Source organism: Clupea harengus, chromosome 2 (assembly GCF_900700415.2).
Source record: "Clupea harengus chromosome 2, Ch_v2.0.2, whole genome shotgun sequence".
Taxonomy (NCBI): domain Eukaryota; kingdom Metazoa; phylum Chordata; class Actinopteri; order Clupeiformes; family Clupeidae; genus Clupea; species Clupea harengus.
This window is the reverse complement of record NC_045153.1, coordinates 11,614,702-11,637,105: the sequence shown is the minus strand read 5'-3', so window position 1 is coordinate 11,637,105 and position 22,404 is coordinate 11,614,702. Positions and strand designations below refer to the sequence as shown.

The following is a 22,404-nucleotide window of genomic DNA, read 5'->3' as shown; positions in this document are numbered from 1 at the left end:
AGTCTGGCAGTTTTTGATTGCATACAATTAGAATAATTTCGTGCCAAGCAGAATCGTGTTGCAAAGTTGCGAATCATGTTGAGTTTAGGATATTGTTCTTTTTTCGTCAATTTTGGTATAGGTATACATTATAGTCCTATAGGCTACATTTGTGTTTGTTCTGTAAATTGACTTGTAGCCTTTTTGACAGAAGACAGATGTAGGTTGTTTGTCAGAAAATATCGCCCCTCCCCCCCCTCAAATGCCCCCTCGGTCATTGGACCCTGCAGCTGGTCCTGTTGTAATCTTACCCACTCGTCCCACTCATGAGTCAGCTTTGAAAACCTTCTGGTGTCCTGGGTGTTATGTCCATTATTATCTGTTACAGCCTTCGTCATTAGCCTACCTCACATCTGTCATACGCTTCGTGTCCATGTCCCTGTGGACGTGATATGTCTTTTGTTGCCCAGATTCTGAAATGTATCACGTGCGAGTAATCTCTCCAGTAAGCAAAAATTCAGTGTTCCAAGCAATATGTTACGAAAACCAACAATGCCTATATTTATGCGTATGACTTTACCTTGTATTTATCAGACAAACTCTCATTGTGTTTGTAGCCCGCTTTAGGTAAAACCGGTGTTTTTAGGCTTGTCTACTTTGATAGAACCAACAGTGTGCGTTTTCTTCGTGCGACCACCGCAGTTTTTTTCCCTGTGTGCTGACAGGGCAATGCTTAAACCACACAATTCAGATTGCATCCTTTAATAGGCGTTGTTGCCCTTGTTGCTGTAACCAGGAAATGAAGGGCTTTAGTCCCACACGCTGCTGACAACTTTGCGTCCTTGTTATTCGGCGCCCTGGTCAAGAATTGTCGACGCAATGAAAGAAGAGAGGATCCCATCATTGGCATGTCTTAAGTACAACTGCCATCGTTTGTTTGGATGCCATTATGCGTGCTGATCGAGCTACAGTGCGTCTGTGAGTACCATGAAGTGCTTTAATGTTATCGTACAGTGTGGGGCTCATCTCAGTAATGGGCTACACAGCGTAACCTGCTATTTCTGCGCGACTGCACCGGCCTTCATTTGACCACAGAGCTAATTCCATTTATTTTCATAAGGTTAACCTGTTTAGGTGTCAAGGTAAATTGCCGTGTTATTGTTGAAATTAGGGTGCATACACAATTTTCTCTTATGATCTGTTTGCCTAACTAGGCTACTCGTAGCCTATGTTGTCCGTCTTCAAGATCGACGTAGGCTACGGTAGCGCACCATTTCATGAAAGAACGAAAGAAACAAAAACTATTCAGCATATTTTGGTAGATATGTGGTTGCGTATGCATTGAGCGTAGGCTATGGCATGCCCTTTGTGCCCCGAGTTGTTAGTGAAAACGACTAAAGTTCAAAAGTTCACTACCCAGTTGCAGGTTAGACATGTTTACTGCTGCTGATGGAGTTGCTGTTAACACGGATACAACTGAAACCGACTGTGATACAAAGTAAAAAAAATACATAATAAAAAAACCGAGTCTGTATTTGTCTGACAGCAACAATAATGAACGCGGATACGATTTCCAATGAGAATGACGACTATGAAGCCTGACCTACATAGATGTCTTAGGTGAAGTTTGCATGCCGTGGATGTTGTATGGGACATAACATGTATAGGCTGCCATCTCAGAGTAAAGGCCCCTGTGGTATCAGACAAGATCAACCAGTTTGACAGATCAACGTTTATGATCTTGGCGCCGCAGTCATTCCATGAAGTTAATCTGCCTTCATCACAAATAGTTCTGAAACTAAATTACTTGCAGTGTTTTGAAAACGACGTTTTCCCTTTGCATTTGCAAAAAGATAGTTTTATTATACGAAACAGACACCTTAAGTCAAACTCTCTGGCCACCCATAGTCTACTTTGAACTTTGCCTATTTTCCTTCCTCAATGTACGTTGCATTCTTTGGGAGGGGGAGTTGGAATTTGAACTTCAGTTTCCTAGTGAACAGAGTTTGAGATTTAATGACGTGATAGTTGTGTCTGATTTTCGAGGTCTAATGACTTGATTTTATTTTTGAACAGTATTAGAGCATACTGAGTCAGTTGTACACAAATGCTTAATACGAGATGAAATACGAGGGTATTTTGGGGAGTTATAAGGTTCTGTTAAAACGAACTAAGAGCTAGGCCGACTCTGCTCAGACTATTTACGTTGATTTGTGGCAGTTGGAACGAAGTTACAATGATATTATATTGAATAGTTCTGAGGTAGTGGTGATCTGTAGGAAGTAAGCTGGCATTTATGTGTTTGCCTTAATATCGTGGCTGGAGTTGATTTATTGATGCTGTAAATCTGATTCATAATTTTCTACAGTGGATGGTTTAAAAGTCTTGACTGTAACACGTGTGTTTGCAGAGGGAGGTCTTAAGTGGCAGGTGACCTCAACCCTCTCTCACACACACACACGCAACAAGAAACACAGCAAAGAGTCAGCCGCTGTCATTTGTTTTCCCTCATGAGTTTGTCAGGCTCTCAGCTGGGTAAATATCACCAGTGGTCATGTGGCGGCATGGGGTATATTAACGCCTCGTAGGGCTCTATGAAATCTGTTTTCCGTTTTATTTTTTATATCCGGTTTTGTCAATTGCATTGTTATCAAAAAAAAAGATTTTAGTCAGAGTACAGATGGAACAGAGGGACAGTTGGAACGTCTTAAAGAACTTACAATCGTGGCAAGCCTGATCTGTGATTTTGCTCTGCACATGCTTAGCCTGCCTCTTTGATGGTGGGACATTTTCAGGACATACACCTCTCAAGTCTTGCTGGAAGAGAGCAATTTCTAGTTATGGCAGCATGAGTCACTTTTGGGTGAAGTATGAAGTGTTTTGGTGGTTGAAGTGCATTTAGCATGAAAGGTTGACTGATGTGCACAGGTTTATGTTTGTGATTGTGTGGTTAATCAGATTCACATCCTGTGTACAAGCTCATGAGAAACAGCAGAAACTGATTAGATAAACTGGCTGGGGAAGGAGACACAAATGACAGTGAGAGAATAAGAAAGATGACAAGTGGAACATATGAACTAATTGTTTTTCTATTTGCTTTGGTTTGGTCAAAATAACACACGACAGCATGGTTGTGGGTACAACCAGCTTTTGAGAATTTTGCTGTGATGTCTTGTGGGTCCCAAGGTGAAATAATCCTTTAGCCTTCTTTGTCACGTCAGCATGATGATATTTATCCTATGTTCATATTGTAAAGTCAGTGTGTTTCGTGACAGATTTGTGTTTTTTATCAAAAGAATGTGTGTTCATTTCACGAAGACACAGCATTCTCTGACAATTAACTTATCAGCCCCGTGAGACATGCATGGATTTCAATGGGAAATGGTGACAGAGAAGTGTAGAGAAAAGTACTACTCTAATTGCATTATCTATACAAATTATATTATTGCACGCAAGGGACCAGAGCAGAAAATGATCTTATTATCTCTTTATTGCCGCCCCTGCAATACTCTTCAGTTGTTCCTGTTCTCCTATCTATTCTTTCCAAGTATTTTATGTTTTCTGCTATTCAAGAATTATTTTATAATGCTAGACTGATGAAGTGAACAAATATGGAATAGAAAAGCTTAAGCACATGGGCAACCAAACAGTTTTCCTGAGCAGCAAGATTTGGGATCTTGCCTACATAGTAACCATGTGGATTTATGACGCGTTGACTCACATTAATTGCCATGGATATGTATGTGGAATGTTTTGTCCGTCATCTGATTTAATTGCAACCAACTAAATTGCGACTAGCTAAATTGCATTTCACTTCAGCACTTAATACGTTTAATACACTTAATTCAATGTGCTATGTCATCTCATTTGGTTGTGCTAATATCTACCAAGCTCATTTGTTTATGGCATTGGTCTGTTTCCTTAATATCACATATTCAGTTGGCCTTCACTTACCAGGGTGTAATCCTGCAGTGACTGCAATGAAGTTATTTTGTCTCCTGAAGCCGAAGAGACTGTTAGGGACTGCTTTGAGTCCACTGGCTGGAGTGTGCTGCTGCAGGAACCACATGGAGAGGACATTGAGGGGCTCACAGACTGCATGACCTGAACGTCTGCATGGACATGGTTCTCCCTGTGAAAACTGTGCAACGCTTTGCTTACAACAAGCCCTGGACTGCCAGTGATGTCAAGGGCCTCCTCAACAAGAAAAAGAAGAAGAAGAAGAAGAAGAAGAAGAAGAGAAGGGCCTCCTCAACAAGAAAAAGAAGAAAAATAATAAGAGGGCCTCCTCAAGAACAAGAAGAAGAAGAAGAAGAGGGCCTTCAAAGACAAGAACAATAATCAATCAATCAATAAATCAATTCAATCTTATATAGCGCTTCTCTATATACCCGAAGTCGCTTTACAGAGTCCAGAGTCCAGCAGTCATTCATACACAGTCATACCGGTGGTGGTAAGCTACCTCAGTAGCCACAGCTGCCCTGGGGCAGACTGACAGAAGCGTGGCTGCCAATCAGCGCCAACGGCCCCTCCGACCACCACCAACATTCATTCATATAATAATAATAAGAAGAAGAAGAGGGCCTCCTCAAGAACAACAAGAAGAAGAAGAGGACCTTCAAAGACAAGAAGAAGAAGAACAAGAGGGCCTTCAAAGACAAGATGGATCTGTGGAGTGTACAGAGGGAACTCAAGCTTTGCTTGCGAGAGGCTAAGGAGTCCTACGGGAGGACGGTGGAGCAAACCTTAGCTGGAAACCATTCACTTCACTTTCACTTAAAATGTGCCCGTTGCAAGATGGATCGACTTTCAAAGTTATTCATAATAATGGTGAATAGTGATAGAATAGTTGTACAAAAGCACCAATAGCCTATATTCTGAAACTGGTTGACCATGAATAAAATATGTGACATTTCGTAAAGACTCTGTACAACCTGATAACCCCGTTATTGTAACCAAAAAATACATTGCAAGGAGTCTGCCAGCTAACTATATATACATATCTACGGACTTACACTGCGGTCCACCATTTTTGTTTATTTTTGTACACAGACACACCAGCGCAAAAGTAAATAAATGCTCACAACAGTGTAGGCCACTTGCGTAGGCTACGGCGTAGACTCTGCATAGCTCCTACGTACCACCAGAAATCAGCTTGAACCCCTTTACCTGGCTTACTCTGCATTGTGTAGCACTTTCCAAGAACCCATTTCACTGATTCCATGAAATTAAAGTTAAGCTTGTAATGGTACATCTTAAAAACAGTCCATGCTATAATGATAATAATACTAATAATAACAATACATCACATTTATATAGATATTTTCAAAGTTCTCAAAGACGCTTAAATATAACATTAAATATGATTTCATCAGTTATTTTGATACGTAACTGTAGAAATGTCTGTTCTCTGTCTATATGCATAGTATGCATACTTGATGAGGAGCCAGATGAGCATGATGGTCATCACACCTCAGCCCTATCAGTGATTCATCTCGACACATTGCATGACACTGCTCAGTGGTGTGTGTGGGTGTGTGAATGTGGCAAACTGAAGGACACATTTTAAGAGGAAACGCACAGCACTACAATACAAACAGGTTTAGTGTTTTGTCAGTCTTGGGATAATAACACGGATCTGTGGGAGTTGATGTCAGAATGTCAAAATGTCATGCAGAGTAGATTCCTTCGAGGTGTTATTCGAGTAGATGCTTTTTTAGTTTGTGTGTGTGTGTGTGTGTGTGTGTGTGTGTGCTAAGCCATTGTTTGTTTTATTTATATTTTTTGTTATATCAGCCTGCAAATACATCACTATTCATCACTGTGCAATGCAATCTCCCCAAAAGAGAATAGGCTGTATGTGTCAGGGTGGTTTCATCACCACGCGATTCAGCAGTTGCACTCAGCACTCGTCTTCAACCAGAGAATGCATTGCCGACCCTTGCGAGCATGGTGACTGCGTAAGTGTGTATGTCTGTCTGTGTGGGGGGTGGGGCAGGTGAGCGGTGGTAATTGGCGCAGGTGGTGGAGTCTCTAACGGCTACCATAGTAACGTGTGAGGGGAGATGGCTTGTTTTTAGTGAGGGCCCTTCGCCAGTACAGATGCCTGGAACCAGCTCAAGCAGAACACACAGAGGTATGTCGATGTGATGCTCACCTACTTTTACACATAGCCCGGATAACATCACCGTTCTACAGCAGTTCCATAGCTGATGAGCTGTGCTACGCTAACTGGAGGCAGGTCATTGAAATGTTTTATGATATGCATGCTGTGTCCAGTCTAAGCTGAGGGGTCCTGGCTGATTTCTAGACTAGTTTACGTCTTTTTGATAAAAGGTTTTAGTTCATTTCATTGAGGGTCTTTCGGTGTGGATGTGCAGCGAGTGAAATTCTTTGCTCTTACTTGCATTCGGGTTAGTGCTTTTGTGTCTTGCGTCGTGGGTTTTTGATTGCTCCAGTCTAAGATGTTATACTGAGCAAATTTGGACACAGTTGGCTCAGAATGGTGTGAATCTAAAGTGATGACAGGAGAGCTACTTACAGGTGAATGGAGAGAAAGACTAGAATGGGCACTGAACTCTAGGGGAATGATTCACATAAAAGAAGGTGATAAATTCTGTGACTTGTTTTGTATTCAGCTGGGACCTTGTACCAGCCAGGGTTAGACAAGAGGGGATTCCATTTCAGTTAAATGTGTGAAACCGTCTTGTGTCTCTTAATACTGATAGAACCTCTGTATGTTGGAATACAGGTCATTTGAATCAGTTGTGTGGTTATGACTTAAATTAGCATTGCAAGATTAAATAAAAAACATCAGGTTCATAGGGTAAGCTATTAGATTGGTTACCTTTTGGTTACTCTCATCTGGTGTGTTGACCTGGTGTAATCAGTGGGATTATGGTAATGTTGTTTGCCATTTGAGCTAATTACATATGCTTTGAAGTGGCTGTAATTGTGTGTGATTTTTGCGTGTAAGTGTGTGTTTCCATATGCTCATTAGTGTAAATCACAGGTGACGTCCTTGTGTTTGATTATGAGCGATAATTCCACCTCTTTGTGAAAAATGGCATTTAAGTCATTTATCACATTTATCAGAGTCAAAAGCTGATATTTCAAACAATCATAAACCTATTTAGATTCCTACCTTACCTGTTCCTTACCTTACCTCCCATCAACTCATGATGCCGTCAACATTTGACCTCAAGAGACGTGATTAATTCATTAACCAGTACATTTTTCAATTGCGTGTATTTTAAGATGACAGGATTTTTTGACATTTACATAGATTACTTAAATAGTATTTTTTTATCACCATCTGATATGCTGCAGACCTTTAATACTACTCACTTAAACTCTGTTTTCTGTCTGTTTTCAAACCTACCAATTGTGCACTAGTCAAGGATGCTCCCGGCATAGTAATTGTGATGTGACAGGACAAAGAGCGGCTTTAAGACTTTGTGATTGTGAAGGGGTTGTGATCTGCTTTTCAGCTCTTCAGGGGGATCAACATGAGTGAGGAAGAGGAGCAGCAGCAGACGAAGAGCTCGGAGGAGGAGAAGGAGGATGAAGAGGAGGAGGAAGACGAGGGGCCAAAGATATGCCAGGTGTGTGGAGACCAGGCAAACGGCTACCACTTCAACGCCATGACCTGCGAAGGCTGCAAGGGCTTCTTCAGGTGAGCATACATGCATGCACACACACACACACACACACACACACACACACACACACACACACACACTCACACGCACTCTCACACACGCACTCCTACACATGCACTCTCACACATGCACTCTCACACACACGCACACACACACACACACACACACACACACACACACTCTCACACACGCACTCTCACACACGCAGACACTCCATTAATGAGATTAATGCAAAAAATATCCAAAGTGGATCCTCAAACCTCTTTCAAGGCCCAGTTCAGCTATTATTCATTCAACCAACAGTCCATGCATAATCCGTTATACAAAAGCCAGCTGTAGATTTCAAATAAATTCTATATATGTTTGATTTACATTCATGCAGCTGCTTTTTCAATGAGAAAGCGTTGCATGTTAAGTCCCTTGAGTGTGTACATTGTCAGAGTGTGTGTTGTGTAGGCCACTCACAAGTAAGCTCAATACAAATGTACTTCATAGTCCTTCAGGATTGGTCTCCAAGGCACTACAAGCAATGCTATGTTAATTAGCTACTAAGGAAAACATTGTTTGTGTGTGCGCGTGCGTGCGTGCGTGCGTGCGTGCTTGCGTGCGTGCGTGTGCGTACGTGTGTGTATGTGTATGTGCTTGGTTTCTGTTTTGCAGTCGTGCTCTTAAAGCCTATCCATTCATGACTTGCCTGTGAATGGCATAATTTACTGCTGCCACCTGCAGTGTGTGTTGGCTGATTGTGGTTAATGGATTGTGTGTACCAATATGCCTGTTTTTGTTCATTAGTGTCAAATGGTCAATTTTTTGTCAAATACTGATTTTTTCTCAAGTCATAAGCAAGATAAAATACAGTCAGTTGTTCATCATGGCAAAATAAACTCATTCAGGCTGATCCAAGACCCTTCTGGTGTGTGTCAGGTTGATGGCAGCCTTGTCTGGGTTTTTGTAGTACTTTAGTAGTAATTGCCACTTGGGTGAGCATTAGCACTTGGTAATTGAAGACAGGTTATTGACAGACAAGAGTCCTTTGCCGTGACCGAAAATAGTATGGACAGCCCTCAATTAATGAAGACACTGGAAGGACTAAGCCTACAGAGAGACAGTAGGGCAGAATGCTGTATTGTAGTTCACTGTACCTAGCTTGCTGAAGCCTGTGTGAATATGTCTCCATGTTACTGAAAAACTGTCAGGAAAGTTAGAAAGTGTGAGAAAAAAACAACCTGTCCATGGCACCTTTAGTATCTCATCACAGTACTGAAGTTGTGTTTTGGGAAGCTATTGTTCTGTTTCTCCGAGGTCACAACAGGACTAAAATAACAATGTCTGGCCTACCAGATTGGACTGGAATGTAATTGATTTTGAAATGTGAGTTAATCCACTGAACTGAACTGATTGAAGATTAGATAACATTACAGGAAAGGTATCATTGCAGTATGACAGCAGGAAATGACTTGGCCTTGCATTGTCCTGTTGCACAGTTGCACATAGCACTGTTGGCTTTGAGATCCGGCAGGAAACTCATGGCTATGAGTCTGTTATCAAGTCTGTGTCATAGAGTTAATCATAGTTAATGCACATCATTGCAGGTCACAGAGTGTGTGTGTGTGTGTGTGTGTGGCTGAACCTTCCCACGAGGGCTATTTGTTTTGTTTTCATTTGGTTTGTGACCACAGCAACTGCTACTGACAAGGGTGCTTGTGTTCCTCCAATTGTGTCCCTAAACATTCCTCAATGTGTCAACTAGATAATGTGGTGGAAGCTGACTCTTAAAGATACAGTTCACAGTTTAGTTTTGTTGTTGACATTTCAGCTTATTTCACATTCACAGAGTCAGGACTGATTTTGAATACAAAAACAGAATGTACAGCTAGAGGAGCATGATAAAAAAAAAGTGTATGGGATTAGAATCATGGACTACACACCTTTAACAGATCTGAACCAAACACGGGCCAGAACTGGGACCATTTGGATCACCTGTGGAGCCGGGTGGTGAGCTCAGCGTATTTATATTCCAGCCTACCTCCATTATTCTCTGAGCGTGATTAATTATGAATAGCATGGAAATGTCAGTGTGGTTTGGTGTGTTGATTGGTAAGCCTGCATCCCACTGCAAAGTCTCATCAGTGTGCAGTGCTAGCAGATAACAGGAACAGGAGCTTTACACGAACAGGCTTGGTTAACCAAAGGACGCCAGTAGTGAATTTATCAATGAGGAAGGATTACATTACACACAACATAATGATGAAATAGTGCCATACCACACAAAGATGGAATAGGCGTCTTTGCTTTTCTTCACACTCATTTTGTTTTTTGAAAAGTACATGGTGAAATCGGAGGAAAGAGTAGGACAAGACAAAGTATTGTGAGTGTGCATAAGCTGGTGCATAAACATGCGTGCGTTTGTGAACGAAGGAAATGTGAAAGAATAGATTGTTGCCCAATTAGCCAATAACCCTGCTACCACCACAGCCTCTGCACTGCCACTGCAGGACTAGTGGGGGCGCCGGAGGGTCTTAACAATAACAGAACCTCCTTCCCTCAGGGGCATTATAGTCCAGGCAAAATAGCGTTTTACAGACTAATTGTAAAATAATTTTTTTCAGCATATATCATTTCTATGAGGTGTCCAGAACAACATACTAAAAGTCCTAAGAAATCCTAGTTGAGGAAATATGTTTAATTCTCATCAATCTCAGATGTGTGCTAATAATGCATGGCAAAAATACACCTCAAAAATTTTATTTTTTCCTTTACTCCTATCAAAATGAAACTTTACACAATGAAAGTACCCATGAAAAGTAAAAATGTTTGTATTACAAGTTTCTTTTGAAATTAATTTGAATATGCACATGAGCTCCACACTTATTGAATATGTCCATAGGCAGAAAAAACATTCATATGTATGACAAATATAATGGCCCAATCTTCATCCAATCATCCTACTGCCAATGGGAGATGGCAATGCTGCTTTTAGACTGGCTTCTAACCTGAAAACTGCCTGGCTTGGTAGTACCTGCCAGGGGTATGGTGTTTCTGCATATGCAATTAGGACATATTCAATAAGTGTGACGCTCATGTGCATATTCAAATTCATTTCAAAAGAAACTTGTAATACAAAAAAAATACTTTTCATGTATACTTTTACTATATAAAGTTTTATTGTGGTAGGAGTAAAGGAAAAAAGTAAGCCTATGTGGGTGTATTTTGGGCATATTCGATTAGTGTATAGCTCATTTGCATATTAAAATTAATTTTCAAAGAAACTTGTAATACAAAACATTTTACTTGTCATGGGTACTTTCATTGTGTAAAGTTTTATTTTGATAGGAGTAAAGGAAAAAATTACATTTTTGAGGTGTATTTTTGCCATGCATTATTAGCACACATCTCAGATTGATGAGAATTAAACATATTTCCTCAACTAGGATTTCTTAGGACTTTTAGTATGTTGTTCTGGACACCTCATAGAAATGATCTATGCTGAAAAAAAATATTTTACAATTCATTCTATTTTTGGCTCCAAAATGGGTTAATTTGCCTGGCCTATTAGTGTTAGCAGAATGTCTGAGGTGCTCTACTCACCTGTCCTTCCTCCTCCTCCTCCTCTTCCTCACTCCAGGCGGGCTGTAAAAAGGCTGGGGACCTTGAGGTGTCCGTTCCAGAAGAACTGTGTCATCACCAAGAGTAACCGGCGACAGTGCCAGGCCTGCCGCATGCAGAAGTGTCTCTCCATCGGCATGAGGAGGGAGTGTGAGTGACTGCCGTCAGTCTGTCTCACTCTGTCTCAGTCATGCTGTCTCACTTTCACTGTCATTCTGTCTCAATCTGTCTGTCTCACTCACTGTAAATCTGTCTCCATTCTCTCGTTGTCACTGTCAATCTGTCTCACTCTGTCTCAACCACTGTCAATCTTTTTCAATTTTTATTCTGTTTCTATCACACTGTCGATCTCATGTGTGTTCATGTGTAACATACCATACATTGTGCACTATTATTACACACTATTATGCATTATTATTCTAATGTGTGTAACATATCATACATTGTGCACTATTATTATTCTAATGCAGTGGTTGTTGGTGTAGTTCTTCTCAGTCTTCTAGGTCCATCTCTTATGCTGATAGTTTGAATTGAATGTGATCACAGACAGAATATTTCAATTTGTTGTAAAGGGGTCATTGATTTGCGGTACTGGAAAACTCTTGATAACGGTAGGACTTTATTAGGATAATTGATTAGGGGCTAATTAAGAGGTCCCAGCTGTTGTAGCCGAGGAAACCGAGCTCCGCTGTTGTGGCTAACCCCTGACCCCACTCCTTTTAGTGATCATGACGGACGAGGCGGTGGAGGAACGGCGCTGGAAGATCAAGCGGAAGAGGCTGATGACCGAGCCCGTGCTGCTTTCTCCCCAGCAGGAGGCACTCATCCAGGAGCTGCTGAAAGCTCACGGCGAGACCTTCGACAGGACCTGCTCCAACTTTAACCAGTTCCGCGTCAGTCTTTCTCTCTCCATTCTTAGTTATAAATATTGTTACATTAAATTACATATTGTTATATATGTATCGTTATGTATGTATGTATTGTATGTAGTGTATATGTGTTTGACAGGAACTTACATTTCTCCGTTTTCCTTTTTTAGCCCCTAGATCGGTGTGCAAGCTCAACATCAGTGAACAGCGAAGGACTGCAGAGCACAAAGCCTGACGCAGTTCAGTCAGGAGAGAAAGAGTGGATCCAGAGCAGCGATGGTTCGGGCTCCTCTTCCTCGTTCCTGTCTCAGAGCTCCGTGGAGAGTAATGCTGAGCAGGAACTAGGCGAGAGGAGCAAGGGCGTGGTCTTCACCTCGCTGTCCCACATCAACGACCTTAGCACATACATGATCCAGAACGTCATCAACTACGCCAAGATCATCACCGACTTCAGGTCCTGCACAGATCCTTATCGTTAAATGTTTTATTCCATTACATCACAGTGCATCGTGACCTAGGAAATCTGTTTCACACACTGAGACATATGTTATATTTTTTTACATCTGCAATGATTGAAGGCAAATTAATACATTGAAAAGAAAAGAAAATTATTTTCTCACATTACATTGTTGTAGGTTCAAAGCATTTGTACTTGGCACAAAAAAACAACTATTCTACCTTTTAATTTTGGCTCTTTCTTGTTTGGTCAGAAACTCCCTAGACCCCTATTTTGAGGACGATAATGGCTGGCGGAAACAGGAGGGCATGCACACGGTTGCTCAAGCGGTAAAGCGAGCGGTGAGGTGTGATCAAAGGCACCGAGTGGGCAGAGCCAGGCCGAAGTTAATTAGTTAATTCGTTAATTAACTCGTTAATTAGTGAAAGGTTTTGTTAAAGCCAACCAATAGCATTGTCGCGCAGTCCCTTGAAACTGAATCGTCAGACTAAATTACGGTGTAAGAAATTGGCAATATCGCCGTGGGTCCTGGACAGTTTTACAAGGAATGAAGCCTAGTGCTTCTTCTATTGTTTCAAACAATTAAATTCATTGAACATAATTGTAGCTGGTCGACCTGTTTAACATGCCCTCCCACATCCCTGACCCCACATCACTGACTGTTATATCGTTAGTCAGGGTAGCCTGTGTGAATTTGAGTCTGTAAAAAAAAGTGTTTTCTCCACTTAGATTTCCATGAGATTGATTGTATTAACCAATAACACCTGTTTGCTTTTGCTTCCTTGCTAATACAAAAATGTGTAGGCATAATGCGCAACTCTTCCAGTAAAGGGAACGTAATATTTTTTGCCAGATGAATAAATCACACTTGGGCAATGAGGGTTTGTGAGTGGCACATTCTAATGTTCCCTGTCGGAGAGGAATATTTCGCCACTCCCATATTGACAATTCCATGCCTCTGCGGAGAACTTCGTTTATCGCTGGAGTTTAGACAACCCGCCCAGGCGGAATCGGACATTTCCGCCAGCCATTAACGTCCTCAAAATAGGGGCCAAGGTGTTCTTTTCTGTGAACAACAATGAGCATGTTGATAAGAAGACTAGCTAGAGGTCAAACTCATTTTGACTTTGAACTGACCAGCATTCAGAAATGTGTTCTCAGATTAACCACTGAGCTACTTCTTGTAATGAGTCTTGGCTTCGGCCACGGCTGTAAACTCACCACGTCTGTGTCCGCTCCTAACCACAGGGCTCTTGCAATGGAGGACCAGATATCGCTGCTCAAGGGAGCCACGTTTGAAATGATGCAGATCCGCTTCAATATGCTCTTCAATGACAAGACAGGCATCTGGGAGTGCGGCCCCCTCCACTACTGCATGGACGACGCCTCCCGGGGTGAGGCCTTTCTTTTGTCTTATTTGCTTTGGCTTTTGTTACAACCGTCCAGCAGGTTTTCAGGCAACAGAAGATCTGTTTTGAAAGTCACACAGATATTTTGTTGAAGGTTAGGTTTAAGAACAATGTTTACACTGACGTCATAGCGTCATATCGCAGAGACTTTTATCCAGTAAAGTGTGTACAGTACAGTATTGTACAGATATACAATTGGACCAGTACGTGCTCTCTGGGTATTAAACCCATGACCTTGGTGTTTTGCGCTACCAGTTAAGATATCAGAACACTGTTCCATTTTCAAAAGATTCAGCTGGCATTTTTCTTCTTCCCTAGGAAACATGATCTATTCTTTGAGCTTACATTACACTTTTACACGGCCCCATAATGCAACATGTTACTAGCCTGTAGAATGGCTGTTGCATTCAGTGGCAAACAAATACGTTCAGACCGCCATAACAGACAGCACTTGAAAGAGAAGAATGAGAATGACTTGAATGAAAATACCATGCAAGTCAAAGGCTGTGTACATATTAAAGTCCACGTACATAACAGAGGGAACCATGGGTATTTACAGTTTTTTTATTTTGTATGTTTTAATTTTTTCAGTTGCTTTGGTGCTTTTCTCAGATCTCATTCTTTTGAAGGAATTGCAAATGCTTTGGTCCATTTATGCAAATGTATTTGTCTTATTGTCTGCAGTTACCTTATCAATTGCATATATCATGTTGACCTAAATGTAGTATTATGCAGCTTCTCTGTTGAATGGTCAAAACCCCCAAAATATCTAGGCCTCTTTTCACTGTGGAAGTCATGACATGCTAAACGGTTAAACCATTTGTCACTGTTTGTCAAGCATGTATTTCATCAGTTTCAGTGGCACTGTATTTTTTTAACATTTACTAATGTTTTAAATGACTTGTCTTTAGAACCTCGATGATTTACTTTAGATGGTAAGGCCTGATTCAACATGTCCAAATGCAGGAAATGTGTCTAAAATATCATGGGTCAGTGAGGCAGAGTGCTTTTGCAGGGAATACATTGTGTGGTGTTTGTACAAGTTGTTTTCGAGAAAAATGAACTAACTGTTAAGGATGATTCTAGAAATACCAAAACGAAAAAGAAAACAAAACAAAACAAATATATACAGTACCAGTCAAAAGTTTGGACACACCTTCTCATTTTTTGAGAAGTATTTTCTTTACTTTTATTATTTTCTACATGGTAGATAACACTTTTTTAGTACATCATTCCATATGTGTTCTTTCATAGTTTAAATGTCTTCAGTATTAATCTACAATGTAGAAAAAAATAAAAGTAAAGAAAACACTGGAAAAATTAAAGGTGTGTCCAAACTTTTGACTGGTACTGTATATATATACAAACACACACACACACACACACACACACACACACATATATATATATATATATATATATATATATATATAAATATACAGTACATACATACATCCCATCATCTCGTCCATCTGACTGGTCGCCACCTAACCTAACTGACCTAAATAACCACAGCGATCACATTCCCATTCTCCGCTGAAGAGGTAAAGCACGCTAAAGAGTACACGCTAAAGAGTACACGCTAAAGAGTACTCGTCCATCTGCACTGATGGTATAATCAGCTGTACTTCTCTGCTCCACAGACAGGAACGATTAGGTGGGGGTTAACAAGCACAGGTGCTGTTGTGTTATGTCATGTCCTGCTGCTGTGTGACTAGCAGAGACAGTGAGTAAGTGTGTGTGCGTGTATGTGTGTGTGTGTGTGTGTGTGTGTGTGTGTGTGTGTGTGTGTGTGTGTGTGTGTGTGTGTGTGTGTGAGAGAGAGAGAGAGCGAGAGAGAGAGAGAGAGAGAGAGAGAGAGAGAGAGAGTGAAGGAGACCCATTTAAAGCAACAGCATAATTAGCTCTCTGAGTCATTAGGCCAGTGGTGTGCTTGTTTGGCAGGTCATTTTCCCCTCACATCCGTGCACTCATGTGTGGGAGAGTGCATACAGTGGCATACGTGTGGTGTTGTCACCTCCAGTGTGCTGTGCTCTCTTGAAGTTCCCTCGTTAAAGTGCTCAGATCAACCTGTCTATCTGCTACTTTCCACTTCCTGTATCTGGGCTATTGTTGCGTCTCCTTGTTAGCAACAAGTCTCCTCTTGCTCCATGTTCCTTTACAGCTCTTGTCTTACCTCTGTGTCTGTCCACCACCTATGTCTAGAGATAATGAGTGACACAGAGAGAGAGAGAGAGAGAGAGAGAGAGAGAGAGAGAAAGAGGGGGGTCGGGGGGTGGGTGGTGTTGATTTGACAGCCCCCATTCTCTCTTGTTATTTGATGGGAGCAGATGATTGTAGAGCGTTGTCATGGGTGACCACTGGTAGGAGACTCTCAGTGTCTGGTGAGACTGGTGCTGGCCTTCAGCTGCTAACCCTCGTCGCCTTCAAATCTCATTGGGGCTCTCTGACATGCCATCGCCTTATTCAAGGCGTAAGATCGCCAGAACATGAGAGCTCTCCATGGCAACATGTGTAAACACAAGGGACTTGCAGGATGCGCTGGTGAACATGAACACCCTCATGCATGAACACCCTCAAAACAGTACAGCCAAATAAAACTGTTCTGTCTATACTTTTGTGTGGCTACCCTGGCATTTTTTTATGTATAGTTACTGTGTATTAAGCTCATTCAATTGTATAGTCATACAGGGATGATATATGTGAGATACGGCCTGTGACAGCATTACTGTGAGCATCCATGTACGTGGCTTATAAATTATATACATCACAATCACCGGGTGGAATATTCTCCTGAATCCAAACAGAATGGAAAGTATCAGGAAACACACTGTTCCAAAACATAATTAAATGAAGTAGGTCTGTTTTATTTGTGTGGCCATCAGCTGTGCCTTTCCTCTCTCTCGTACTCACTCTCTCTCTTCTCTCTCCCCCTTCCCTACTTCTCTCTCTTCCGCCACCTCCCCTACCCCCCTCTCTCCCCCAACCTCCCTTACCTCTTTCTCTCTCCCCCTCCACCTCTCTCTCTCCCTCCACCTCCCCTACCTCTCTCTCTTTCTCTCTCTCCCTCCACCTCCCCTACCCCCGCTCTCTCTCTCCCTCCACCTTCCCTACCTCTTGCTCTTTTTCTCTCCCACTCTACCTACCCTGCCTCTCCCTCTCTCTCTCCCTCCACCTCCCCTACCTCTCTCTCTTTCTCTCTCTCCCTCCACCTCCCCTACCCCCGCTCCCTCTCTCCCTCCACCTCCCCTACCTCTCCCTCTCTATCTCCCTCAACCTCCTCTCTCCCTCCACCTCCTCTCTCTCTCTCTCTCTGCTCTCACTCTGTGTAGCGGGTTTTCAGCCCCACCTGCTGGACCCCCTGATGAAGTTCCACTACACGCTGCGAGGCCTCCAGCTGCACGATGTGGAGTATGTGCTCATGCAGGCCATCTCCCTCTTCTCCCCAGGTACCCCCCCACCCCACCTGCAGCCCACTCCTAACACCATCTACATGGATGAGCATGTCAGTGGATTACACATTGATGAGAGGTCAATGACCTGTTGGCAGTACAACACCATGGTGTCATTTTGTGCGCTCACTATGTGCATGTCGGTGGAGTAATCTTTGTAAGAAGTCAAGAACAGGTTGTCGATACAGTGACCGGGTGCCATTTTGTGTGTTCACTATGTGAAATGCATCTCTACACATCTTTGCTTGCCTGATAGGGACACATCTGCCAAGGCACACCACGGACTACTCGTGTAGCGACACTGTTCTAGTTTAACGGTACCTTTTTTTTTAAAATGTGCTCTGATGTTCTAGTTTAACGGAACCCTTTTTTAAATGTGCTCTGATGGACAGATCGCCCAGGTGTCACGAATCATGATGTCATCAGCCATCACCAGGAGACGCTGGCCATCGCCTTGCTGACATACATCGAGTCCAAGAGGGAGGAGGGAGAAAAACAGTATGTTTCTGAAGTTCATATATTCTGACAATTAAAATAACTATCGCAATTTAGTTCTCACATTTTAATACTGGTGGCTATTGACAATTTAATAACTCTACAGTCATTTTGTTTTCACATTTAAATACTGGTGGCTTTTGAAAATTAAATAACGGTACCGCAATTGAGTTTTTATTTAAATACTGGTGGCTGTAAGTCAGTAAACTAGTTTTCAGATGTATTTATTCCATGCTGTGCAGGGAAAGGGGGTTGATGTAGCTGCACACATCCTCAGTCTGCTTAGCAAATGGCAGGATACAGCTGTTTATAGAAACAGGTGACGCACATGTCATGCTTCCTGTAGTACACTAGTGTTTATTTCTAGCATTTTCTAGGCTATCCCAGCTACCAGGGAATGATTTACATTAAATAACATTCGATAGCCTAGAAGCTCTGAAAATGATAGATGCAAACGTTCTGATGCATCGAAACGTCAGAACAGACATGTCTCTGATGTTGTGAGAATTTTTTTACAATGCTGGAAATGTTCCATAAACATTCATGGAGCAAACAAACAAAATGGGAGTTTCAAATGTCATAATGTCAATTATGTCGAATGTCAAAAGTCAGTTTCCAATGTCTTAATGAACTGTAGGAATAAACAATTCTGACATTAAAATGACATTTTTATAATGTAATGGGGAAAATTAGGAAAGTCTGTAGGCCTATTAAACTCAAAGATGCTTTTGGATAATTTTTGATCGAGTGAAGATCCAAGTAATGTTGCACAAACGTACCAAAAGCTGGACAAATCCACGTCCCTACAACTAAATGGCAATGTTACAAAAACGTTTCGAATTTTTAGAATAGAATTTTAGAAATTAGAATTAAATGAAATCAGAATGGAGAAAATAATTTTAGAATAGTATTTTAGAAATTAGAATGTAATGAAACTAGAATGGAGTCATTCTATGTAATAATATACACAATGAAACTAGAATGGAGTCATTCTAGTTTGATTGTTGGCCAACTCTCTCCGTATTCTTCACTGTTCTCCACCAGTCTGCTGTTCCCAAAAATCATTGCGTGCCTGACGGAGATGAGGACGATGAATGAGGAGTACACCAAGCAGGTGATGCAGATCCAGGACATCCAGCCGGAGTTGTCGCCGCTCATCCTGGAGGTCGTTAGCCAAGACAGCTAACCATGGCAACAGCTAGCCACTTGAAAAGCTAGCTTCCATAAACTAGGTCTGTTAAGAAGTTTCGGGGATACTGGAACACGTAGGTTAGGGAGTCCTCTGCAAACATTACTTTGCTGACATGCTGTGGACACAGACACACCCACACACAACGCTGCTAAGAGATTTAAAGGGATCAAATAAAATGCCACTGGAAGGTGTCATCCTCAAAGTAACTTTTTGGATCAAAACATATTTTTGGATGTGGAGGATTCAGACGCTGGGAACAAGCTAAAACCACTCAAGCCATCTTAAGCCATCTTAAGCACTCATGACTTTCTGTGATATATGGAGGGCTGCCAGAGGACAACCCAGCAAGAAGAGACAAAGATGGGACTAAGCTGAAAAAAAAAAAAAAATGTTAAACTTGTGTTGACAAAAAAACTAAAAATGTTAAACTTCTTGTTTTGTAACTTCACACAGTATCAGTGCACAAATACGGGTCTACACGAAATCCTGTGAATGTATGGTTACTGTTAGTCTACATCGATCAAATGGTGTGTAAAAAGAAAAAAAGAACATGACCATTTACACCATGGTTTTGCCTTTCAAAACGTTTGTAAAATTCCTTCCTGCCAACCTTCAACCAGTTAGTCATGGATTTGTCCTGTCATTGGGTGGGGTTTTGCAGTTGAATTAACCCTTAAATAGCTGTATGATGTATCTTGTATGTGCATTTATTGCAGAAAAACTCAGTTGCTTTGAGACAGAATATTTGATTTAGAGTTATATTTAAGAGTTTAAGCACTATTTCAAAGTGTCATGCCTCTCTCAGGTGGGTAACCTTTGCAGGTGTTTTATAGTACACTATATAAGACTGGAACTTCAGTAAAGCACAATCACCAAATTAGATCAGAGAGAACGTCTAGATGGAACATCACATTGATGCGGCCCATAGCCAGAGAGCCATCATTGTCGTCATCATCGTCATGCAGGTGTAATTGTCTAGTTTATCTCAACTCAGTGGCAGTCTTGAATTGCTGAACACAACTCATTGAGCCAATTAAGTCAAATTGCTTCTATCACTTGTGGATGGTCCAGGGGTTGATGGACGATTTTTCAGTGCAAGGTGGTGCCCAGGAGGAGAATCGAGAACCAGTGATCGAGTGCCTGCAACCATTAGGCTTGTGAGTGACCGTGTATGTTAATGCTAGTGCTAATGTGCTGTGAATGTTGTGAATGGCATTGGTTGAATTGTCATCACTGGATTTGTGGGAGTGCTGTGGTTTTTCTTGATGATAATGTTCTTGACTCTAGGAGTAAGTGAGCCTCTCCTCTGCCTACAGTTAGTGTTAGTGTGCCCTCTGCTGGTAGAACTGATGTAGTTAGTGTGCATTGGAAAATATCACAGGGTGTACTTGAATGTTTTTCGTCAGTGTGTATATGTGTTTACACCACATTAAGCCTATAGAGATACTGCCTATTTAATAAAGTGATAAACAGTCTAGTGTGCAAACTTCAAAATCAAAACACAAAGACAAAATCAAAAAGTTTAAAAAAAATGTCAGTCAGTCACCTAATTGATCCCTTCCAAATAGGGGTTCACCATTACAAGAACCAACTATATCATGCTGTCAACTGTCCCAACGAAAGATGGCTTCAAACAAGATGTTGGGACACTGAATGTTAATAATTCCAATTCAGAAATTGCACACAATGATGTCCAATCCCAACTCAAGAGTATCAGACAGACTCGGAACAACTGTACTGCTACAAACCGCAAGAAAGACGTTTTCGTGAATGTGATGTTTTTCACGAATGCAAAGATAACTGTGACAAGTCGTTGTTCAAGCAAGGACTTCAGACTTCATGAAAGGTCTGCTACTGCACCTACCAGGCCCGTCTCATGAGGATGCACTCAACAGGAACACGTCCTCTCATGGCCTTAGCCATCGCATGTACAATCTATTTTGTGACTACAATGTGTGTTTCATGGGGACAGATTTATTTTTCATTGACTGGAGTAATCTCCAGATAAGCTGTACAACTGATTGAGCTAATGCTTTATAAGTTGTTTTTGATACGGCGTCAGGTGTGGAAATGCACTTGAGGTACTCGAGCTGGACGTTTCAGGTCTGTGTATCTGTCCTCCCTCAGGTTAGCATGTGCAAAGCCACAGAATGTACGCTTACTGCTGTCAATCTTGTCCTCAGGAATAAACAGGTGACGTATGTATGTATGTACATTAATAAACGGTAAGAATGTTAAAGTGTGTTTGTCCTTTCCAGAGGTGTATAGAATAGAAAATAGACTTGCTGAGGCACACATGGTATTTGAAGACGTAGGGATGAGTCTTGGCTAAACGTAAAGAGTGAAGTGAGACGTAGGGATGAGTCTTGGCTAAACGTAAAGAGTGAAGTGAGATGTAGGGATGGGTCTTGGCAGGGAAAGCCTGTAGACTTAGACTAGCATCTGCTTCTAAAACACTTCCAGTCGAGTTTCTGCTTTTTAATTGTTGTCTCTAGACCGTGAACTCTGGACCCGTGAGACTTGATGGTCATAGACATCAAAATGAATACACTGCTGTTGTATGATGGCTTATTGGCATATCTAGGCATATCACCCTGCTCTGAAGAAATGCTAAGGTGATTTCGTTCAACGACTATCACAGTTCCAGTTTCCTGTGGTTTCACTGCAGTTCATAAAGAAAACATACACATACATGTAAATAAAAGGTGTACGTAAAGAAAGTCAGGAGAGGAAGTTTCATTTCCAAGCTATCCTACTCTTTTATTTAATGCAAATTACAGTACCAGGTAACTATTTCTCTGAATCGGAGTCACACCAAGGACCAAAACGGACATATTTACAAGGAAAAGGAGACACTTAGCATACCTTCACAGAAAAAAAAGTATATATTTCAAATAAAATAAAAATTTCAGTCACAAACGAGAGGCATTCAAGTAGTAGTTAATGTTATACAGGTTATTATTTCAGCTGTATTTTTTGTCTTTTATCATCTTTTAAAACCCAAGACAGTTGTGTTCTGTTTAAATCCACAAGTGGTGTGTGATGCGTCTGTATACAACCAACAGTCCTTGTAGTTTTGTATATATTTTTCTTCTTTTTTTCTAGTTACCAGACATTTTTGGTAAATATTATTTTAAACATTTGTGTCTTTACATGTTTTAATTCTTTTTTTTTTCTTTACTACTTTTATTTTACTCTTGAGTCACAAGAAAGTGGTCACACCATTTTGTGGATAGCAACACATACATGAATGCAAATCTTACAAGCAAGCTTTACATCAGAGG

At 41.3% G+C, this 22,404-nt stretch overlaps 1 protein-coding gene across 1 annotated transcript; it reads left to right on the top strand.

The window, feature by feature from the left end:
- The first annotated feature begins 407 nt into the window (after positions 1-407).
- On the top strand, positions 408-21,359 carry nr1i2 (nuclear receptor subfamily 1, group I, member 2). Its single transcript, XM_012831884.3, has 10 exons — positions 408-484; positions 776-957; positions 7,470-7,654; positions 11,266-11,396; positions 11,970-12,139; positions 12,286-12,569; positions 13,821-13,966; positions 17,314-17,430; positions 17,826-17,931; positions 18,973-21,359. The coding sequence occupies exons 3-10, from the start codon at positions 7,488-7,490 to the stop codon at positions 19,112-19,114; spliced, it is 1,263 nt and encodes a 420-aa protein (XP_012687338.2). The 5' UTR covers positions 408-484; positions 776-957; positions 7,470-7,487; the 3' UTR covers positions 19,115-21,359.
- Positions 21,360-22,404: the final 1,045 nt, after the last annotated feature.